The 17,672-nt window shown below is 39.0% G+C and overlaps 1 protein-coding gene and 1 pseudogene across 1 annotated transcript in view; both read right to left on the bottom strand.

Annotated features, from left to right (window-relative positions):
- The window catches only part of SNW1 (SNW domain containing 1), a 29,778-nt gene extending 20,440 nt beyond the window's left edge, over window positions 1–9,338 (bottom strand). Inside the window, exons 1-3 of the mRNA XM_045822796.1 lie at window positions 9,278–9,338; window positions 4,408–4,561; window positions 834–995 (exon numbers count right to left, since the gene is read on the bottom strand). Of these exons, the coding sequence (XP_045678752.1) occupies window positions 834–995; window positions 4,408–4,561; window positions 9,278–9,291 (330 nt within the window). The 5' untranslated portion in view covers window positions 9,292–9,338. The remainder of the gene's footprint in view (window positions 1–833; window positions 996–4,407; window positions 4,562–9,277) is intronic.
- A 7,506-nt stretch (window positions 9,339–16,844) lies between these two features.
- On the bottom strand, window positions 16,845–17,305 carry LOC123807907 (annotated as a pseudogene).
- Window positions 17,306–17,672: the final 367 nt, after the last annotated feature.

The raw sequence follows: 17,672 nt of genomic DNA on the forward strand, positions 1-17,672 counted from the left end.
CCAGTTGAAACCTGAGATATACATTGCCTGACTGCATAACTGTTTTCCAAAAAACTCATCAGCCAGGACTAGGAACAAAGGATGGGTTACCATCCATGCTATTTTAGAGGGTAAATAAAACCAGGAAAGAGATCGAGCCAGGTACTGAAGGCTCTTAAGTATCTTCCCCAATATCTTCAACTCTAAAGAAATCTTTTACTTCTATTTGGAGCATTTAGTTATGAGAAAAACAAAACAAAACAAAACTAGGTCTTCTTAAAACAGTTTCTTGCTTAAGTGTAGCCATTCTGGGATGAAATTATTTTAAGTACGTTTTATTTTTGGTCTTTGAATTACTTTATAAGCAGGGCCATCCTAAATCTGGATACCAAGTACCAGTTTTATACTTAACCGAGGAAAAAAGAAGTCTGTGTAATTATTATAGCCAAATGAACTATAAAATAGCTAAGTATCTATGTATGTACGTACTCTGTAAGTATATGAGAGAAGATACTTTAGGCAAAATTATATATGGATTTATATTTAAAAAAATTTGCTAGCATTTAAAAAAGGTTAGCACTATAAAATAATTGTTTTAAAATGTAAAATAAGGAAAAACCTAAGCATACATAAGCTATCATCAATTTGGAAAATTTCAAAGGAAAAAGTCATTGCTGTTATGAAATCATAATGTCATGTTCATATTGTTATGAGGCCCTATCTTCAGTTAGCCTAAGTAAATTTCACTGCTACCTTTAACATAAACTAAATGGACAGAAATTTATTATTTCAACACACTTAAAAAAATTCTTCACAAAATAATTATCAATGGGGAAAAAACAACTGAGGATTACCTTGTCTTTTGACTGTCCTTGTCGAGCAATTGCATCATATTTAATTTTTCCTTCAGCATCCACCTGAATGGCCAGCGCATTTGACATTTTTTTCTTCCGTCCCATATCCAGTGGATACTGGGCCACATGGATCTCTGGAAAAGCACCTCCATCTCCAAAATCCTATGTATTGAAAAGAAATAAAAAATATAATAGTAATTTGAGAATCAAGTTATACTCATTCATTCACCAAATAATGACAAAGCTTTTATTATGCAAGAAGCTAGAGGGGTAGCAATAAATAAGACAGTTTTCTAATCTTGGGGAGTGTATACTCTACTGGGTAAAGATACAAAAAGCATAATCTTTGGCTTGTGATAAATGCCTTGAAAGTAACCAAGACTGGAAGAGGGGCTACCTTTGATTCTATGGTTGGGACTGTCTTTGTGAAGCGGTAAGGTGAACTAAAGCCTGAATAATGAGAAGTCAGTCATGGGAAGACCTGAGGGAAGCATCTTCTAGGCAGATCAAACTGCAAGTGTGAATGCCTTGCTGCAAGGATAAGCTTAGCACGTTCTAGGAAACGAGAGTCCAGTGGGGCCATAGCTTATTGAGGACAGAGGACCAGACACATAGGTGATAAGACAAACACTAAATTATGGAAGGGCTTCTTGATCATGGCAAAGAATCTGGTTTTTATGTATCTGGCAGAGAAAAATTAAGCAAAATGTTTAAGAGAAGGAAAAGATTTTTAGTTTTAGCATAAATAATTTTTTTAGTGAGGAATAGGTCAAGCTACAGTTATGGCAGAAATATAAGAATTTTTTTTCTTGGAACCAGTTTTAATAACATGATATTAGTATTCAGTATTCCATGAGAAGCAAACAAATAGAATAGGAAAAAATAGAAATAAGCATTATCACATTTCTAATGGTGATTATATATACAATTATTTAGGAGAACTAAGACTTTTAAAGTAGAACAACCTAAGTAAAGTCTGTCAATGAAGTTTAATATAAAAAAAGCTATGCTAACATCAAATAAACATGAAAGTTAATATAATTTTGTTAAAATAATATTTGCTTATTACATTACTATAATTTACAAAATATAATTTATACTTATATTATTTCATTTAATTCTTATAATTCTTCAAAACCTCCTATTTTCATATGGGAAAAATTAGAGTTTAGAAAAGCTAGGGGATTTTCCAGAGGTCTCACGGCTAGCATATGCAGGACTTGAACCCAGCTCTTTTGACTCCAAAACAGCCTCTGTATTTGCTGTTGAATTGAAACACTTTTCTTTTAGCTCAAAAAAAAAAAAAAAAAAAAAAGGCAAATCACTACTAAGAAATGATAGGAAAACATATTAAAATGAATCATTTAGAGAGAGTTTGATGAAAATAAGTTATTAAAAGAACCACTTTTATAAGACCTCACCCTTCAAGAAATATTTCAGTAAATCACTGATATATGATTCCCTAGGTAAAATATGCATAATTGCTAAAAAAAAAAAAAAAAAAAAAAGTTTGGCCTTTTTAAAAGCAAACAATAAAGCTGATGGAGACATTTTCTTACAAATTAGGCAGAAACAGTTAAAGCATTTCCAAAGAAGGTGCTACCTGTACCCAGACCATCAATCTCTCACATGCTCAGATTTGCTAGGGTCCTTTAGCTACAATAAGCACCTCAGAACTACAGACGTGACATTATATGGTCATTAAGCTTGCCAGAAAATCAGAGCTTTTACTTTGAAATCTAGAACAAAATGCTTTCTTCTGCAGAACACTCACTCCCCTTGAGAAGCATTCATGGTATTTCAAGATTAGCTGGCCATTTTGGTATGATTTTCAAATAAACTGTTCTGTTCCACCAGGATATATGGAACCTCTGAGAGTCAAGTTAAGAGTTTAAAAAGCTAATAGTTCTTGAATATCATAATGCTGAAATGGAAGCAAGGATGAGATTTCTGTTGTATGTAAAATAATGCTTGCCACCTGCAATCTTTGAGGCCAAATGAGTATCTATAATACCTCAAAAAGAGACACTCAAGTCCTTTATTAGATATGCCAATCACTACCTTTTTACCCCATACTAGTCTCCTTGGTACTCTTTTCTTTTGCTCTGCTTCTCACAAATTACACTATAAGCAAAAACAAAAGCAACAACAAAAATCATTTAAGATGGGCCTTCATATTCTAATATTACTAAGGGCCAGAGAACAGCTGAGGAAAAAAAAAACACGGAACATTTTAGAAGACATGATCTAGTTGCATGTTCCTCTTCTAGATTTACATGGAGTTCTGGTAGGCAGGGGGCATGACAAACATGGGACAGGTATGACAAACATGGAACAGGCTGAGAATACAGATGGCTTCTTGCAGGGTGCTAAGCAACAAGTTTCAATCCAATGAATACTTAGTTCATTCACTATGATTATACTTGGAGACACATGGAAAAAAGCTATGGGCATAAACCCTTCACATGTGTAAAAATCATAACCATATGACAGAATATAAAAAAGTGATAAAATGAAAATAACTGGGTGCAAAAATAAATGGTATAGGCAACTAAAGATTTTTAACAGGGCAGTTATTCCTTGGGACACGAAAGAGGAAAATCTGCAGGAGTCAGAATGAATTTTGGGAGAAGAAAAAGGCTTGATGATACAGAAGAGGTCTTGGGGAGGCAAAATGAATTAAATATCAAATGTTTGCTTTTCCCCCCTAGATTAAAGAAGGGGACAAGTATGGGAAAGTGTGCCTTGGAATTAGGGAAAGGAATATGCATTGAACTGATGTACAGGATCTTGAGTAGTCAGGAGGATAGATGCTGCCAAAGAAGTTTATTACTTGCGTACAAGCTAAATATATAAAAAGATCATTCTAGATTCTTTCCTACCCCTTCATGCCTCCAAATCAACCATCAAATTCTCTTATACCTCTTAAAAATTTATCTAATATGTACATTAGGCATATATTAACATTCTCAAAATGAAGACAAGACAACAGATGAAAAAAGTTAGTATTGGCCTGGGGTCACACAAATAGTAACACTGTATGATGCAAAACCAGTTTTGTTTTTTAAGCTCCTTGTCAGTGCTCTCTCCACTATACCCAATGGGAAAGAAATTGGAAAAAGGAACACCGTGGAGTTTTCCAGGGAGGACGGTTGTCTCTTTAGGGTTATATGGTGTTGCGCATGTAGGGAGGAGGAGGGAGGGAAAAGTATCCAAACATGAAATCATTCTTTCATTTTTTTCCTCTCTTACTTTCCCATTATTTTCCATATGCTATAATCCCTAGATTTATGAAAAGTATACTAGTTTCTTTTGTACATGTTTAATAGTTTGGCAGTAAGAAGAGATATAAATCAGTACAATTCTCCAGTGATCACAAAGCAGTGATGATAATAAGAAGAAAAAGATTAATCTTCTAAGAGAAGTAAATATATGTCTTGAGAGGTTGCAACCAGAATTTCTATCATACTTGACACTCATGTGTGGAGATTCTAGGGTTTAAATTTATTTTACAAAGGTACTACAAAGTATGTCAGCACGATTTAATAAATCCAAACTGAAGGCCCATACTTACCTCTAATAACCGAGGTATCCAGCCCTTCCGGTACCCGTATGGGGGAGGTTCCCTGCGGGACGACACCAGCGCGGTCTGTCGTGATCTCTGGGATCTTGCCTTTTCTTCAGCCTCAAGCTGGTCCTGAGACAGCTGAGTAGGTGCAGGTAAAAAGCTATAAGCAAAGATAATAAAAGTCAGATTGTAAAAACTCTTACAATGAATTTGATTATTGCAATTTGGCCACCAGAGACTGTTTTCCTGCAAGACTTTCTCCTTTGAGTGAAAGTGCAGTTTTTGATATCTAAGGCAGAATTCATTAGTCATTTTGGTATGCCTGGAAAGAAATAAGTACTCAGAGACATACAGTAAAAACACTTGACTAGAAGGCAGGCAAATGGTACCCAGAAACAAAAATTAACAGATGTTTCACATATTAGACAAACTATTGAGTTTTTATGCTTCCAGTTTTCATTTCAGGTAACAAGCAAGTAAACATTCCCAGTTACCCAGAGGCCAACAGTCTAGCAGCATATGATTTTCTTAGTGTCTCTGCTCATACTCATTTTTAACTATTTTACTCCTGTGCATCTTACTTTTAACTATTTTAGTGTCAATATAAAACAACAAAGATTAGAACTGAATCTAACAAAGAGGATGATAAGAGAAAGAAACACAAATTGCCTAATTAAGTGCGATTTCACAAGGGTATTTAGTTTAGAAAGCAATTTAAAACTTAAGAGATCAGCCCTGGTCGGCGTGGCTCAGTTGGATGGGCATCATTCCCACAAAATGGAAGATCGCCCACTCAGTTCTGGTCGGGGCACATGACTAGGCTGCGGGTTTGTCCTTGTTGGGATGTGTGCAAGAGGCAACCAACTGATGTTTCTCACATTGAAGTTTCTCTCCCTCTCACCCCCTTTCTAAAGTAAATAAATAAATAAATCAATTTTAAAAACGAAGTAAATAAAACTTAAGAGGTTAGACTTAGAGCCTAAGGATGTAATTTGTCCTTCTTTTATCCAAAACAGCCTTTCTACTAAACCAGTGATTTTTCAACCTTTATCATCTTATGGCACACATAAACTAGTTATTAAAATTCCGTGGCACATCAAAAAAGATATTTTTTGTTAATCTGACAAAAAAAATTATAATTTTGACCCATTCACACCGGAGGGCTACTGTTGGGTTGGCTGTTGTCATTTTTTAATTTGACAATCGCAGGGGCGTTCAACCTGTAGCCCATGGGCCACATGCAGCCCAGGATGACTGTGAATGCAGCCCAACACATAATTGTAAATTTACTTAAAACGTTATGAAATTTTTTTGCAATTATATGTTAAAACTATCTAATATCTATGCCACTTACTGACCTGGATAAGCTATTCACCTCTCTGAACCTGTTTTGGCAGATCAAAAGACTACCTACATCATAGGGTTGTTATAAACTTTGATAAAATCCACTCAACCTCTGTTCCATAAACATTTGTTATTTGGAGCTGTTCTGATTCCCCGTTTGAGTTAGTTGCCCACATCCCTTCTTCAACAAGGCCCTTTGTGTGCCACTACTATAACACTATCTTACTGTACTGCAATACTTTCTTCATTTACCTTTTTCCCCTCTCCCACTAGACTGTAAGCAACTTGAGGACAGGAATCAAGCCTTCTGCTTCTTTCATCCCTAATTCTTCTGGCATTGTCTTGTTCACAGCAGAGGCTACTGAAATGTTTGCAGGAGAAATAAATTCACTCTTACTCTTCACACTCACCATCTTATGTCACTATAGCCTTCTTGCCTTTCCTAAAGCCATCTTAGGATCTTTACTTTTGCTATTACTCCTCCTGCCATAAAACAGTTTATTTACGTACTAAGAACGTAATAGTGCTGTTATAGAAAATTCTTCCCCAGATCTTTATTGAGTGCTTGCTTCTTGGCATTCATGTCTCTGCTCCATTACACCTCCCTAGAGCTGTTTTATGACCACTTTGTCCAAACCTCCACCTCACATCTTTATTTTATTCTTAATACTTACTACCTAATTGCATTAATAATTTATTTACTCATATATAGTTTGTCTCTCCTAGAATGTAAGTTCTGTGAGGCAGGGAGTAGTCTTGATTCAATACTGTAAAACCTTCACTTACGACACTGCCTGGCACATGGTAGACTTTCAATAAATAATGGAATGAATGAATAAATGGAGTCCAAAGAATAAATAACCATAGCTATTTTCAGTGAACCATGGATAAAAGACAACTACCAAGAAGCCAAATTTTTATTATGTTTCTTTTTTTCTTTACCTTCTATAGGAAGAACTACTCATTAAAATGATAAAAAAGCAGGCAGCCTGCCAAAGTAGAGTTTGGAAATCGAGTAAACCGGTAAACCAGCCTAAATTAAGGTCAGAACATACTCGAGCCTTTCAGAGGGTCTCCTGTTGTTCCCTACAAAGGCTGACATTCTCACGAACAAGCACACTCCTGGTGGGGAAAGGGGAGAAGAGACATATAGAGGGACGCTGGGGGCAAAACATCTACAATGGAGATATCTGACAGTGTCTGGAGACAATCTATCAGGATTTGGGGGCTGGGGTGGAAAGGGAGTAAGGGTGTCACCTGCATCTAGTGGGTAGAGGCCAAAGATGCTATTAAACATCTCACTATGTGCACAGGACAGCTCTATTAAGGAATGAATTATCCAGTCCAAATGTCAATAGCGATACTGTTGAGACCTCTTAATGTACTTCCCCTTCACTAAAAAAACATTACACACAAGTGATATTACTGAATACATAACTTTAACTACGAGGGGGTACTCCCCAAAACTGGAATTATCTTCTGGAAGGCAGACCTCTTGTAGTGCAGTCTTCCCCCACTAGGTGAGTGTTCTAGGAACCCATCTCTATCAGTGAACCAGCTGGTGCTGTTGTGAGAGGCTGTGTTCGTGTTCAGTGAATATTTTAGAAGACTCTTTCAATCCATTTGCCCATTCCATGACAGGTGATTTACGAGTGCACCTGCCTACACTGTGCTGAGTGTTCAGCAGTTTTTGACCCAAAATGGCATGACCCTCTGTGCCCAATCCTCCATATTTATTTACTCCATCTCCCGGAAAGACTAGAATGAAAAAAGTCCTCAAAGGCCAATGTGGGAGAGGTAAAACAAAAAACAGCAGAAACACAAAATCAAAATCGACAAGTTCAAAAACTGTTGTGAGCAGTGGGTAAACCATCTTAATAGATGTATTGCATCAGGTAGAAAATACTCTGAAGGTGACTGAAATTTAAACACTTAAGAATGCACAATTTTTATAAGTAAATTCCGTTTTTTGGGGGGGTCCCCCTCATACACTTGAATTTAGACAATTAACCAGTATGATTTTAAATCTTTAATTAGTAACAATCACTGGTGACAAGACTGTAACACATCACTATGTTAAGTCCCTAGTATTAATCCCTGGTAGATTTTGGAAATAACACTTCACCTAGAAACTTGAGACCATCTCTAAAATTCAAATCAGCTAGAACTCACTCTGCAAAATCAGAAGCTATGCAGTCCCCAAGTCAAGCTATATAAAGACTGCAGACTGCCACTGCAATTTTGAGCACACAATACCCGCATCATCTCTGGTACTTTTCCTGTGTGTCCTCAAATTTCACCTTTTCCACAAAACCTTTCCTCATAACTCCACTCGTCTTTGTCATAGTGCTTCCCACCTGGAGGGAACTCAATCAAATATTTGATGCCCACAATGTTTACTAAAGGAAACTCTCCATTCAGCTCATTCCATCTAACTCTTTTTGCACTTAAGGTTAACACTACACAAACACTGTGAGTTCTTTGTTTCATATCTGTATGCCTGGCTCACCATCTTTCCTACAGCCGAAGACTGTCAGATTTCCTTCTTGTTTACATACAAGTCCTAGGATAGAGCAAGTCACCAAAAGTCAATTCCCAAAAGAATTTTCTGATCCAAATATTTTAGAATTCTTCCCTGTCATCAGCCAGGAAATACGTGTGTGAGAATGCAGTGTGTTTTGGGAGCTCAGGCGGATGTCCTAAAACGACTCCTTTCTTCGCAACACCTCTTTGAACTCAACTCTCCCTATTGGGTTCGCACGGAAAGTTTTTCTACTTAGATGGGGAAGTAAGGTCGCGGACGAGTAGGGGTTACGTAAGTCCTCGCAATCTCCCACTTCAGCATCTTTTTTCATAAAGGCAAGGACCACTTTACACGTGGTTACCAAGGCAACCAGGAACAACAAAAATCTGAAGCGGTCCGGTCTACGGAAGAAATTCTAAGGTCCAAAGTTTAAGTGCGGAGTAGCGGCGCGAATTAGTAGACAGCGGCCACTACTGTGGCTAATTTAAAATCTCAGTTCAGTGCCATTTCTAACATACCTCGGCCCCAACCCCGGAATCCTTGTTTCGGAACAGAGACCAGACAGAGATTTAAGCTGACAAACAGCCGTTAAGCCCAGGCAGTCGCCTCCCGCCCACCCCACTCCGCCCCAATAAGCCAATTCCCTCCCTATCCCCATAGCATCCACTGAGCCGCGGACCCGAGGGAACGCTCTCCACGCCCTCACTAGAAGCTTAAGCGAAGAGCAAGTACGACTCCTCCGCAGCTGCAGCCACAGAACTATTCACCACGCCGCTGCTTTCGGCCCTAGTGAGGGGGCGAACTCAACCCGGGAAGCCACTCAGAAAAGACCCCAGCTTTGGCGAGGCCTAGTCGCCCCGACGGCCGGCGGGAGGACCTAGCGGTGGTCTCGGCCCACGTTTCTCTGTGCCACGGGCCTGGTCGTCACCCAGAGAGTGTGGACAGAGAAACGAAAAAAGTGGGTACTTCCAGACCCTTCCGTATCGAGGACCCGAATTAACAACCCACCTGGTGAGCGCCATCTTCTTCCGCTTGCTTTCAGCGCGAGCGACAGCTCCGAGAGGCGGGTCTTTCCTGGACTAGTTAGGAAAAGGAAGGAACGCGCAATACGCAGGCGCACGAGCCGTAGGGCCTGCTGGGATTTGTAGTTCTTTGAATAATACCACAATTCGCTTCCATCTAACCAGACTAAACTGGGGTTAGGGATTCCGTTAAGAATAGCAAATGCACCACTCGTCCGCTGTAAAATGACAGGGCGTTAACGAAGCGGTGCGGCCTTTTATATTGCTTTATTCTATTCCCTACTCAGACTCATTTCACTTTTGGGGTTCCTAAATATAACAGACTTCCTGAGACAGCTACATTGAATAAAAGGATGAAGAGTTTAAAAACAATAGAAAGTCGTGAGACTGGCGAAGGGAGAGTTACTGGACACTGAAAACGTTCACACGCAAAATTCTTCTTTAAATGCTATCCCTTACCAGCAGACCCCAACCTCCAGACATTCTCCTGGGGAGGTATTGTGTGATCCTTAGTAAGTTACCTTTAGAACTATGAACCTGAGAAAGAAGACACCAGCTAAAAAGGGCTTCTGGTGGCTAATGGCTCAAATTAAAAACAAAATAAAACACCTTGCTCAAATTAAACAAACAAACAAACAATCAAACAGCCTTGCAGCCATTTCTACACAAGAGCCTCTCAGAAAACTGTACTTCAGAGAGAAGCCAGCACTGAGCTATCCGCCTGCGCTCTTTCTGCTGACTGAGCCAGCCCTTACAAAAGAAGTTCTGGAATCCTGTTCCAACCAAGACACCCAACACCTACCCCAATCCAATCAGAGCTGTACAGCTCTGACCCACTGGAGTGGCTCTACTCTGACCAATCAGGACAGTGCCTTTTGGACCAATCAAATTGTGAAGATTTGGAGTCCTCAAATGCAAGAGGACAAACCAACTAGAGATGCTGTGGGGACTTCTCTCCATATCAGCCAGCTCCCCTCTGTCTCTGAGAAGTGCAAAGCAGGCCTTCAAGGAACAGAGCAGAGCTGTTTAGTGGGTGCCCCATAGCTGTGCTGTATCACAATTGAGCTGCTTTGCACTGAATAGTTTCCTTCTTCACCGCACCCTCAAATTAGGGATGCCTCCTGGTGTTGAATTGACACCAACAACTATTGGCTGACTGTATGTGTTTTACATAGATTATGGATTAGACATAATCTTTGATGAGATGATAAAATAAATGGCATATGCTTCAAAATATTGGAAAGAGGAAAGTGAGTGCAGTATAGATGAAATGAGAATAGCCCTGAGTTTTGATCACTGTTGAAGCTGGGTAACAGGGACATGGATCTTTGTGGTAGTATTCTACTTTTGTATATGTTTGAAATTTTCCATGATAAAAAGTAAATGCAAACTTTCAATTGCAGTATAGCATGCATACAGGAATGTGCATATACTCTTAAGTGTACCACTCTTTGAATTTTCCCAAACCAAACACACCAGTTTGAGCAGCAGCGGAAGCACCCCCTCCACACACACTCAGTATGACTCCGTTGCTGGTGTGACAAGATATTCCAGTTCATCTAGCCCTTTTCCTGCTCCAGACCTGGAATCACTCATTTCTCCAAGGAGTCTTCCTTTAGGCAAGAAAGTGATATTTAGAGAAAAAAAATCTGGATGCTGCAAGCACTCGTGGGACTGGGTTGATTATTGTTTGGAAGGCTTTTCAGTGGTCAGAGCCAAAAAAATTTACACACATTATTTTTTGAGAAAATGCATCATGCTTTCATACCAATATTTCTAAAACTGCAGGCATAGGTTTAAACAGATTCTACTTAACTTTGATTTTATGTGTATTTCTTCTGCAAATCTTGGAACTTAATGGCATAATTGTGTATGTGAAACCATGGATTAAGGAAGACTACTGTACCATAACAGGGGACTGATGTCCCATCATATGCACAGCCCCAGGGATTATGCAGGGAATGTGTAGGGTTGGGGGGTTGAGGGAAGAGATTGGGGGAAATCTTAGAATCCTGCCTGTCACAGGGTATAAGCCAAATGAAAAAAAGCCATTATTATTTCTTTTTGTCAACGCAGGATTTTTGATCACATTGTGTAGAGTAACAAGCATGATCTGGGAGTCTGAAGATGTAAATTCAAGCTATAGCTTCACCAATAAACTGTATTATCATGGTCAAGACAGAACTACTTTGCCCTCAATTTTATCAAACTTAAAATGCTTATCATGTTAACTGCCTTGTGTATGTGCGTATATAATAGCATGATTATAACACTTAATTAAGGTAATGTAGGTGAATGTGTTTAACTCAACTCTAATGAACTATGTAAATATATTAGCTACTATAGTTAATATTTTGGTTGACAGTGATCTGCTTTAACCTCTGCTCCAGGAATGTATCATATCTAAAAGAGAATAAAAGGAGCAAATTAGAGGAGGTCCCAGAAGCCAAGATCAAGGAGCTTAGTTTTAATTCAGCAGGTAATTTGGAGATGAAGGAGGACTTAAAAGAGCCCGGGTCCAAGAAACTGGCAGGAAAGATGATTCTTATGGCAGAATGGGTTTCTATGGTGATGAGAGACAAAGAAGGCCACTGAGGACAAGGTTAAAATAATTAACATGGGAAATCAGCAAGACACAGACTAAGACCTGGGATGTAGGGTTGAAAGAAAGAGGTAAGGAAGAGCTTTTAGAATCCACTCTCATTTTTCACAGAGTCATGTCCATGAGAAGCATTTCTACCAGTCAATGGCCCCTTGCTCTCCTTGCGGTATATAGAGAATAGGAACGGACTTTAATAGTAATCTTAGCAAAACATAATTAAGAAGGTAAATCTACTACAAAAGTAAGATGATATTATACTCCAAGGCTGAGTATTTTATTCACATTTGTGGGGGAGGGGTTTTGTGTTCAGTTGTGCTGGATCTTCTTGCAGCATTCATTCTTCATTATTGCAGGTAATGAGCAGTTGCTAGCTCATAAATAGCCTGGTGCAGGCCAGAACTGATGCTGCTCCAGGTTTCAAGGAACAATCTACTCACTCTACTCTTGGTATTCCAGATAGAGTATAGAATTTGTCCCCAGGGAACCCAGGGTCTAAGCTGATTCCTAACTAGCCATGGCTCCGTAACCACAAGTATCATTATTAGTAGTAGTGGATTCTGGAGTCAGCTTTCCCGGGTTCTTTTCCCAGCTTTCTAATTTACTAGTCGTGCATCCTGGGCAAGTCACTTAACTTCTCTCTCAGTTTTCTTGCTGCTTCTCCAACCCCTCAAAATGGGGAAAGTGTATAACCTAGTCTCATAAAATTGTTGGGACAATTAGATGAATTAATCATGTAAAGTGCTTAGAACAATAAATATCCAGCATGGAGTACATGTCAAAAAGTAATAATTATTTCCTGATCTTAATTTAATTGGCCTTAACAACATTTATTAAGCTTCTAGAACTTCAGATTTTGTAGCAAAGTGAGACAATTGAACTCACTTTTATTTCCAGGGTAACTACCAACTCACATTCTTTTCTCCTATATGATGCATGTTTTTGTTGCAATGCTAGTATTTTATGCTTTGATGCCATTATGCTTTAGTTATTGCTGCTTTATTTAAATTCACTCTCTAGTGAAAAGTGGCCCTGCCCCACCTCACTGTTCCTCCTTATTAGAAGTCTTTCATTTGCTTTCACAATCTTTAAAAAAAACTTTAAATGTGTTGGTTTCTATTGAAGTGTAGTTTCAAAGGTTAGACTTACAAATTAGTCACTGCAAAAGGAAAAGTGTACCTTTACAGTGGAGGGATCTGGCTGTCATCACTTTGGTATTTCTAGTAGAGGGGCAGTCCGACTGCTGGTGTTTCCATTGTGTGATGAGGCCAGACCTAACTTCCAGTTCACAGGAAACTTGGGACCTAAAGGAACAAGAGAAATAGCACAGGGAAACAATCAGAAAAATCCAGAATGTGAAACATTCTACAGGACGAGTGGCCTAGACTCTTTGAAATGTCAGTGTTATAAAGAAAAAACGTAATAGAATAAATGAAAAAAGTGACTGATGAGATATACCAAATGCAATGAGTAAAAAGCTTATTAGAAAAAAAAGCTTATTGGATTTTGGTTCAGCTGGTGAGAACTATAAAAGATATTCTTGGGACATGTGGACAAGTTTGAATATGGAGTTATAGGAGACTACATTATGACATTTTGGCTAATTTTATTTGGAGGATTAATGACATTGTGGTTATATAGGAATAAGTAAGAATAATGTCCTTATTCTCAGATGCATGCCAAAGGGTTTGGGGATGAAATGTATGCAACATGCCTTCAAATAGTTTAACTCAATAACAATAAAGAGGTGTGTGTGTGTGTGTGTGTGTGTGTGTGTTCACAGTGAGGTGGGAAGAGAGGGGGATGGAGGGAGACAGTCAGAAAGCAAATACAACAAAATGTTAATAACTGTTGAACCTAGATAGGGGGAGGGCACTGTGCAGGTGTTTAATGAACTATTGTTTCAACTTTTTCATATATATATGTATGAACATTTTTATTTTTATAAGAAAAATTTAGGTCAGAAAAGCAAAGTTAGAGGACTCACATTTCCCAATAATCAAGACAGTGTAGTCCGGGCGCAAGTATGGACATATAGATCAATGGAATAAAAGGGAGAGTACAGAAATAAACCTGCATGTCTGTGGTCAACTGATTTAAAAAAATTTTTTTAAAGATTTTTATTTATTTATTTATTTGTTTTTAGAGAGGGGGAAGGGAAGGAGAAAGAGAGGAAGAGGAACATCAATGTGTGGTTGCCTCTCACGTGCCCCCTACTGGGGACTGGGCCCACAACCCAGGCCTGTGCCCTGACTGAGAATCGAACCCACAACCCTTTAGTTCACAGGCTGGCCCTCAATCCACTGAGCCACACCAGCCAGGGTCAACTGATTTTTGATAAGGGCGCTGCTATGGAATAACTGTCTCCCCCAAATATGTTGAAGTCGAACCCCAAATGAGTTGGTGTTAAGAGGAGGGGACTTTAGAGGGTGATTAAATCATGAGGGTGGAGCCCTCGGGAGTGGGATGAATGCCCTTTGTAAGACTATTTGCTGACCCAAGACTCCAAGGCAAACAAAGACATTCGTATTAGGCAAGACATTTGAAGAGTTTAGAGATTACTTACCAGAATCTGAGGACAAAGGCCAGGTCTCTGTTTGGGCAAGGTTAAATTCTTTACTACAGAACCCTGGAAAACAGTAAGCTAAGTGAACAGAGCAGGTCACAAAAGGCCAGATATTGTATAATTCCATTTACACAAAATTTTCAGAATAGACAAATCCTTAGAGACAAAAAATAGAATAAATAGCTACCTGGGACAGGGTGGGGTGGGGCTGGAGGATGGGAAAGGTGAGTGACTGCTAGGGCGTACAGGGTTTCTTTTCGGATGTTGAAAATTGTATAGTGCTGTTGGGGGAACAGCTCTGAGAAGATACTAAAACACCAGTGATCTGTACACTTCAAAAAGGTGAACTGTATGGCATGTGAAACATTTAGTAAAGCTATAAAAGCAAAGTCAAGTGAAATGCAAAATTTATTAAATGGATAAATAAGTGAATAAAAAAAATGATCTAGTATCCCTTCATTTATTTTTTCCCCAAATGAGCTTTAGAATTATTTTGTTCAGTTCTTTTTTAAAAGTCTGTAGAAATATTGATTGTCATTGAATTGATCATAAATTATCTTAGACAGAGAGAGAGCTGATATCTTTACAATTTTATGTGCAGGAACATTGTTTGGGTTTTGAGTTATTAAAAACCTTTCAATAACATTTTGAAGTTTTCTTTAAATAGATTGTACACATCTCTCAGGATATTGATTCTTAGGTATTTCATTTCTTTGTTATCATGAATGCAATCTCTGTTTTTATATGATAACTAAATATAACAGTAATTTTTATTAAACAAGCCAAAAATGTTCTGAGACATCCATTTATGAGTAGATTCATTTTTTTTTTTTTTTTTACTGTAATGACTTAAAGTGAGGGTCATGTTCTATCTGGTGAGACGTGCTCTTGCATTGTCTTCCTGGGACGGAGCAGTTCTCTGGGCCGGTGCTAGGAGAGCAGCTTTGGGGGCAGCTCCTTCCCTCCTCCAGCTCTGAGGCTTCCTGTTTGAAAGCACTCTGAGACCTGCTGACCCCATTTTTTCCAGATTTAATTATTCTTTCCAAAAGTTGGCTCTAACCTTAAGGGGATTTGAAACAGAAGGCTCCAGTGGGGATGAAGCTTTAGATCCAAGATAACTATCCCTTTCTCTGTTGAACAGCCTGGCAGGAGAACAATTTGCCCCTTGCCCTGCCTGAGCACTGTCGTTTGTTTTGATCATTTTCATTCCTGTCAAGGGTGCCCTGGCTCGCAGGCAGCCATCTGATACCTGAAGTGACTTCTTACAGGACTCCCTTGTCTTTTCTCTAGTAACAAGATACTTCACCAGAATATGCCTGACTGGGGAGAAAGGAGCTACAGTGGGTGTGGATGGCTATGATTTAATAACCCTGAGGGGGAAAATACTGGGACAATAAGAATAGTTACTGTCAGTTGATGAGTTCCTCTGTGCCTATTTGCTCATTTAACGCTTTCAATAGCCCTATGAACAGTTAGCCCTTATTATCCCCATTTTACAGATCGAGATATGGAGGCTTAGAGATATATAATATCCCAAGACAACAAGTGACTAATCTGGAACTGAAACCCAAAGAATATGATCTTAACCACTATTCCTTGCTGACTGCCAAGTGTGAGATTCTATCTTTCTAAGAAATCTGAAGTCAGACCTGAGTTTGAAGTCAGACCCGAGACCTGCCTCCCTAGCTTCTTAGTCCTGGAACCTTCAGCAAGTCTTCCTGCTTCCTAAGGCTGTGATGGTGACATGAGATGAGATGATACATGTGAAGTGCTTCAGTGCTTGGTGCACAGTGAGTACTAATATATATCAGCTGTTATTCTTCAAAAATGTATCAGGTGCTTTTTCTGTACTAGACCCTGTGCTAATTTGGGGGACTCGGAGTTAAATACTGTACATCCCAAGTCCTAAAGACCAGGGGCTTGGTACATGTGGGGTCTGTGGCCTGAGTCTGGCCTTCAGACGTGTTCTGTTTGTCCCGTGCATGCTTGAACACTTTTGAATTAGCCGCAGATATTTGTTTATTATTTATTTATTTATTTAAATACACATTATTTAAACCTGTAGTTTAATTAACAGTTTGTCAATTTCCCAGTTGATTGGGCTTCCTTGAGAGCAGAGACCGTATTCACTTTGCCTTGAAGTAAGTTCCAAATTATTTGCTAAATGAGCAATGGACAACATTTCTACTCCAATGGTATGCATTTACCCATAATTATTGAGCATTAATCTCCAAGTATTCTATAATCTGATTTAAACGGATACCAAGGCTTTGATTTAGTTTGTGCTCAATCATTTTTAAAATCTGTAACTTTGAGGCATTTTGTTATAAAAAGCTGGTACTCATATACATAAACTAATAAGAACTTAAAATTCATCACACATTGACTTCATTTTTTAGCGTGACCTTCTAGTAAATGTTTAGCTTCATTGATTTTGGCTGCTATTGAAGGAGATGCTCCCTTGTGTGGGTGATTTAAGAGCATAATTCACTGATAAGCATCTCTGGTTCTTCCTTTATTGGCAGTAGGGCTGATAGCTAGTATTCATGCCGCTTCCTGTCTTGTCATTTTGCAATAGTCGCATCTGTGATAGTCACCACTGAAGGCCCTCGTCAAGTGTAGTTCCGGGCTTCACATGCAAGCAGCAAAGAATTAGCAAAAATGTTTTTAGTAAGTGTCACAGATTTTGGTAGACTTTGAAACACTTGTTTGACTTGAGGCTCCATATGCTTCACAGCTTGCAAAACTTAATGGCCTGCAAATCCTGCAGCAGTGAGGGTCAGTCCAGCTGCTCCCGCTGTATTGGCCGGGGCTCTGGCTTGGCTCCCCTGCTTCCACTGAGAGCGCATTTCATCCCAGCTCAGGGGCTGCAGACACCAACTCCATGCCTCTACTGGAAAGCAGGGTGGCCCCTACTAGCAAGGACAAAAACATCCAGACCTTGTTGCAGACATTTAAAAATTGGGAGCTGTAAAGATTTTAGTTTTAATAAAAATCTAGGTTTTCAGCTTCTTTTGTTTTAAATGTATTTTATTGATTATGCTATTACAGTGTCCCATTTCCCCCCTTCTCTCCCCTCCACCCTGTACCCCCTCTCCCACCCACGTTCCCCCCCTTTAGTTCATGTCCATGTGTCATTCTTATGAGTTCTTTAGCTTCTACATTTCCCGTACTATTCTTGCCCTCCCCCTATCTATTTTCAACCTACATTCTATG

The sequence above is a fragment of the Phyllostomus hastatus genome, unplaced genomic scaffold (assembly GCF_019186645.2).
Source record: "Phyllostomus hastatus isolate PE091 unplaced genomic scaffold, TTU_PhHast_1.1 phas_scaffold_501, whole genome shotgun sequence".
Taxonomy (NCBI): domain Eukaryota; kingdom Metazoa; phylum Chordata; class Mammalia; order Chiroptera; family Phyllostomidae; genus Phyllostomus; species Phyllostomus hastatus.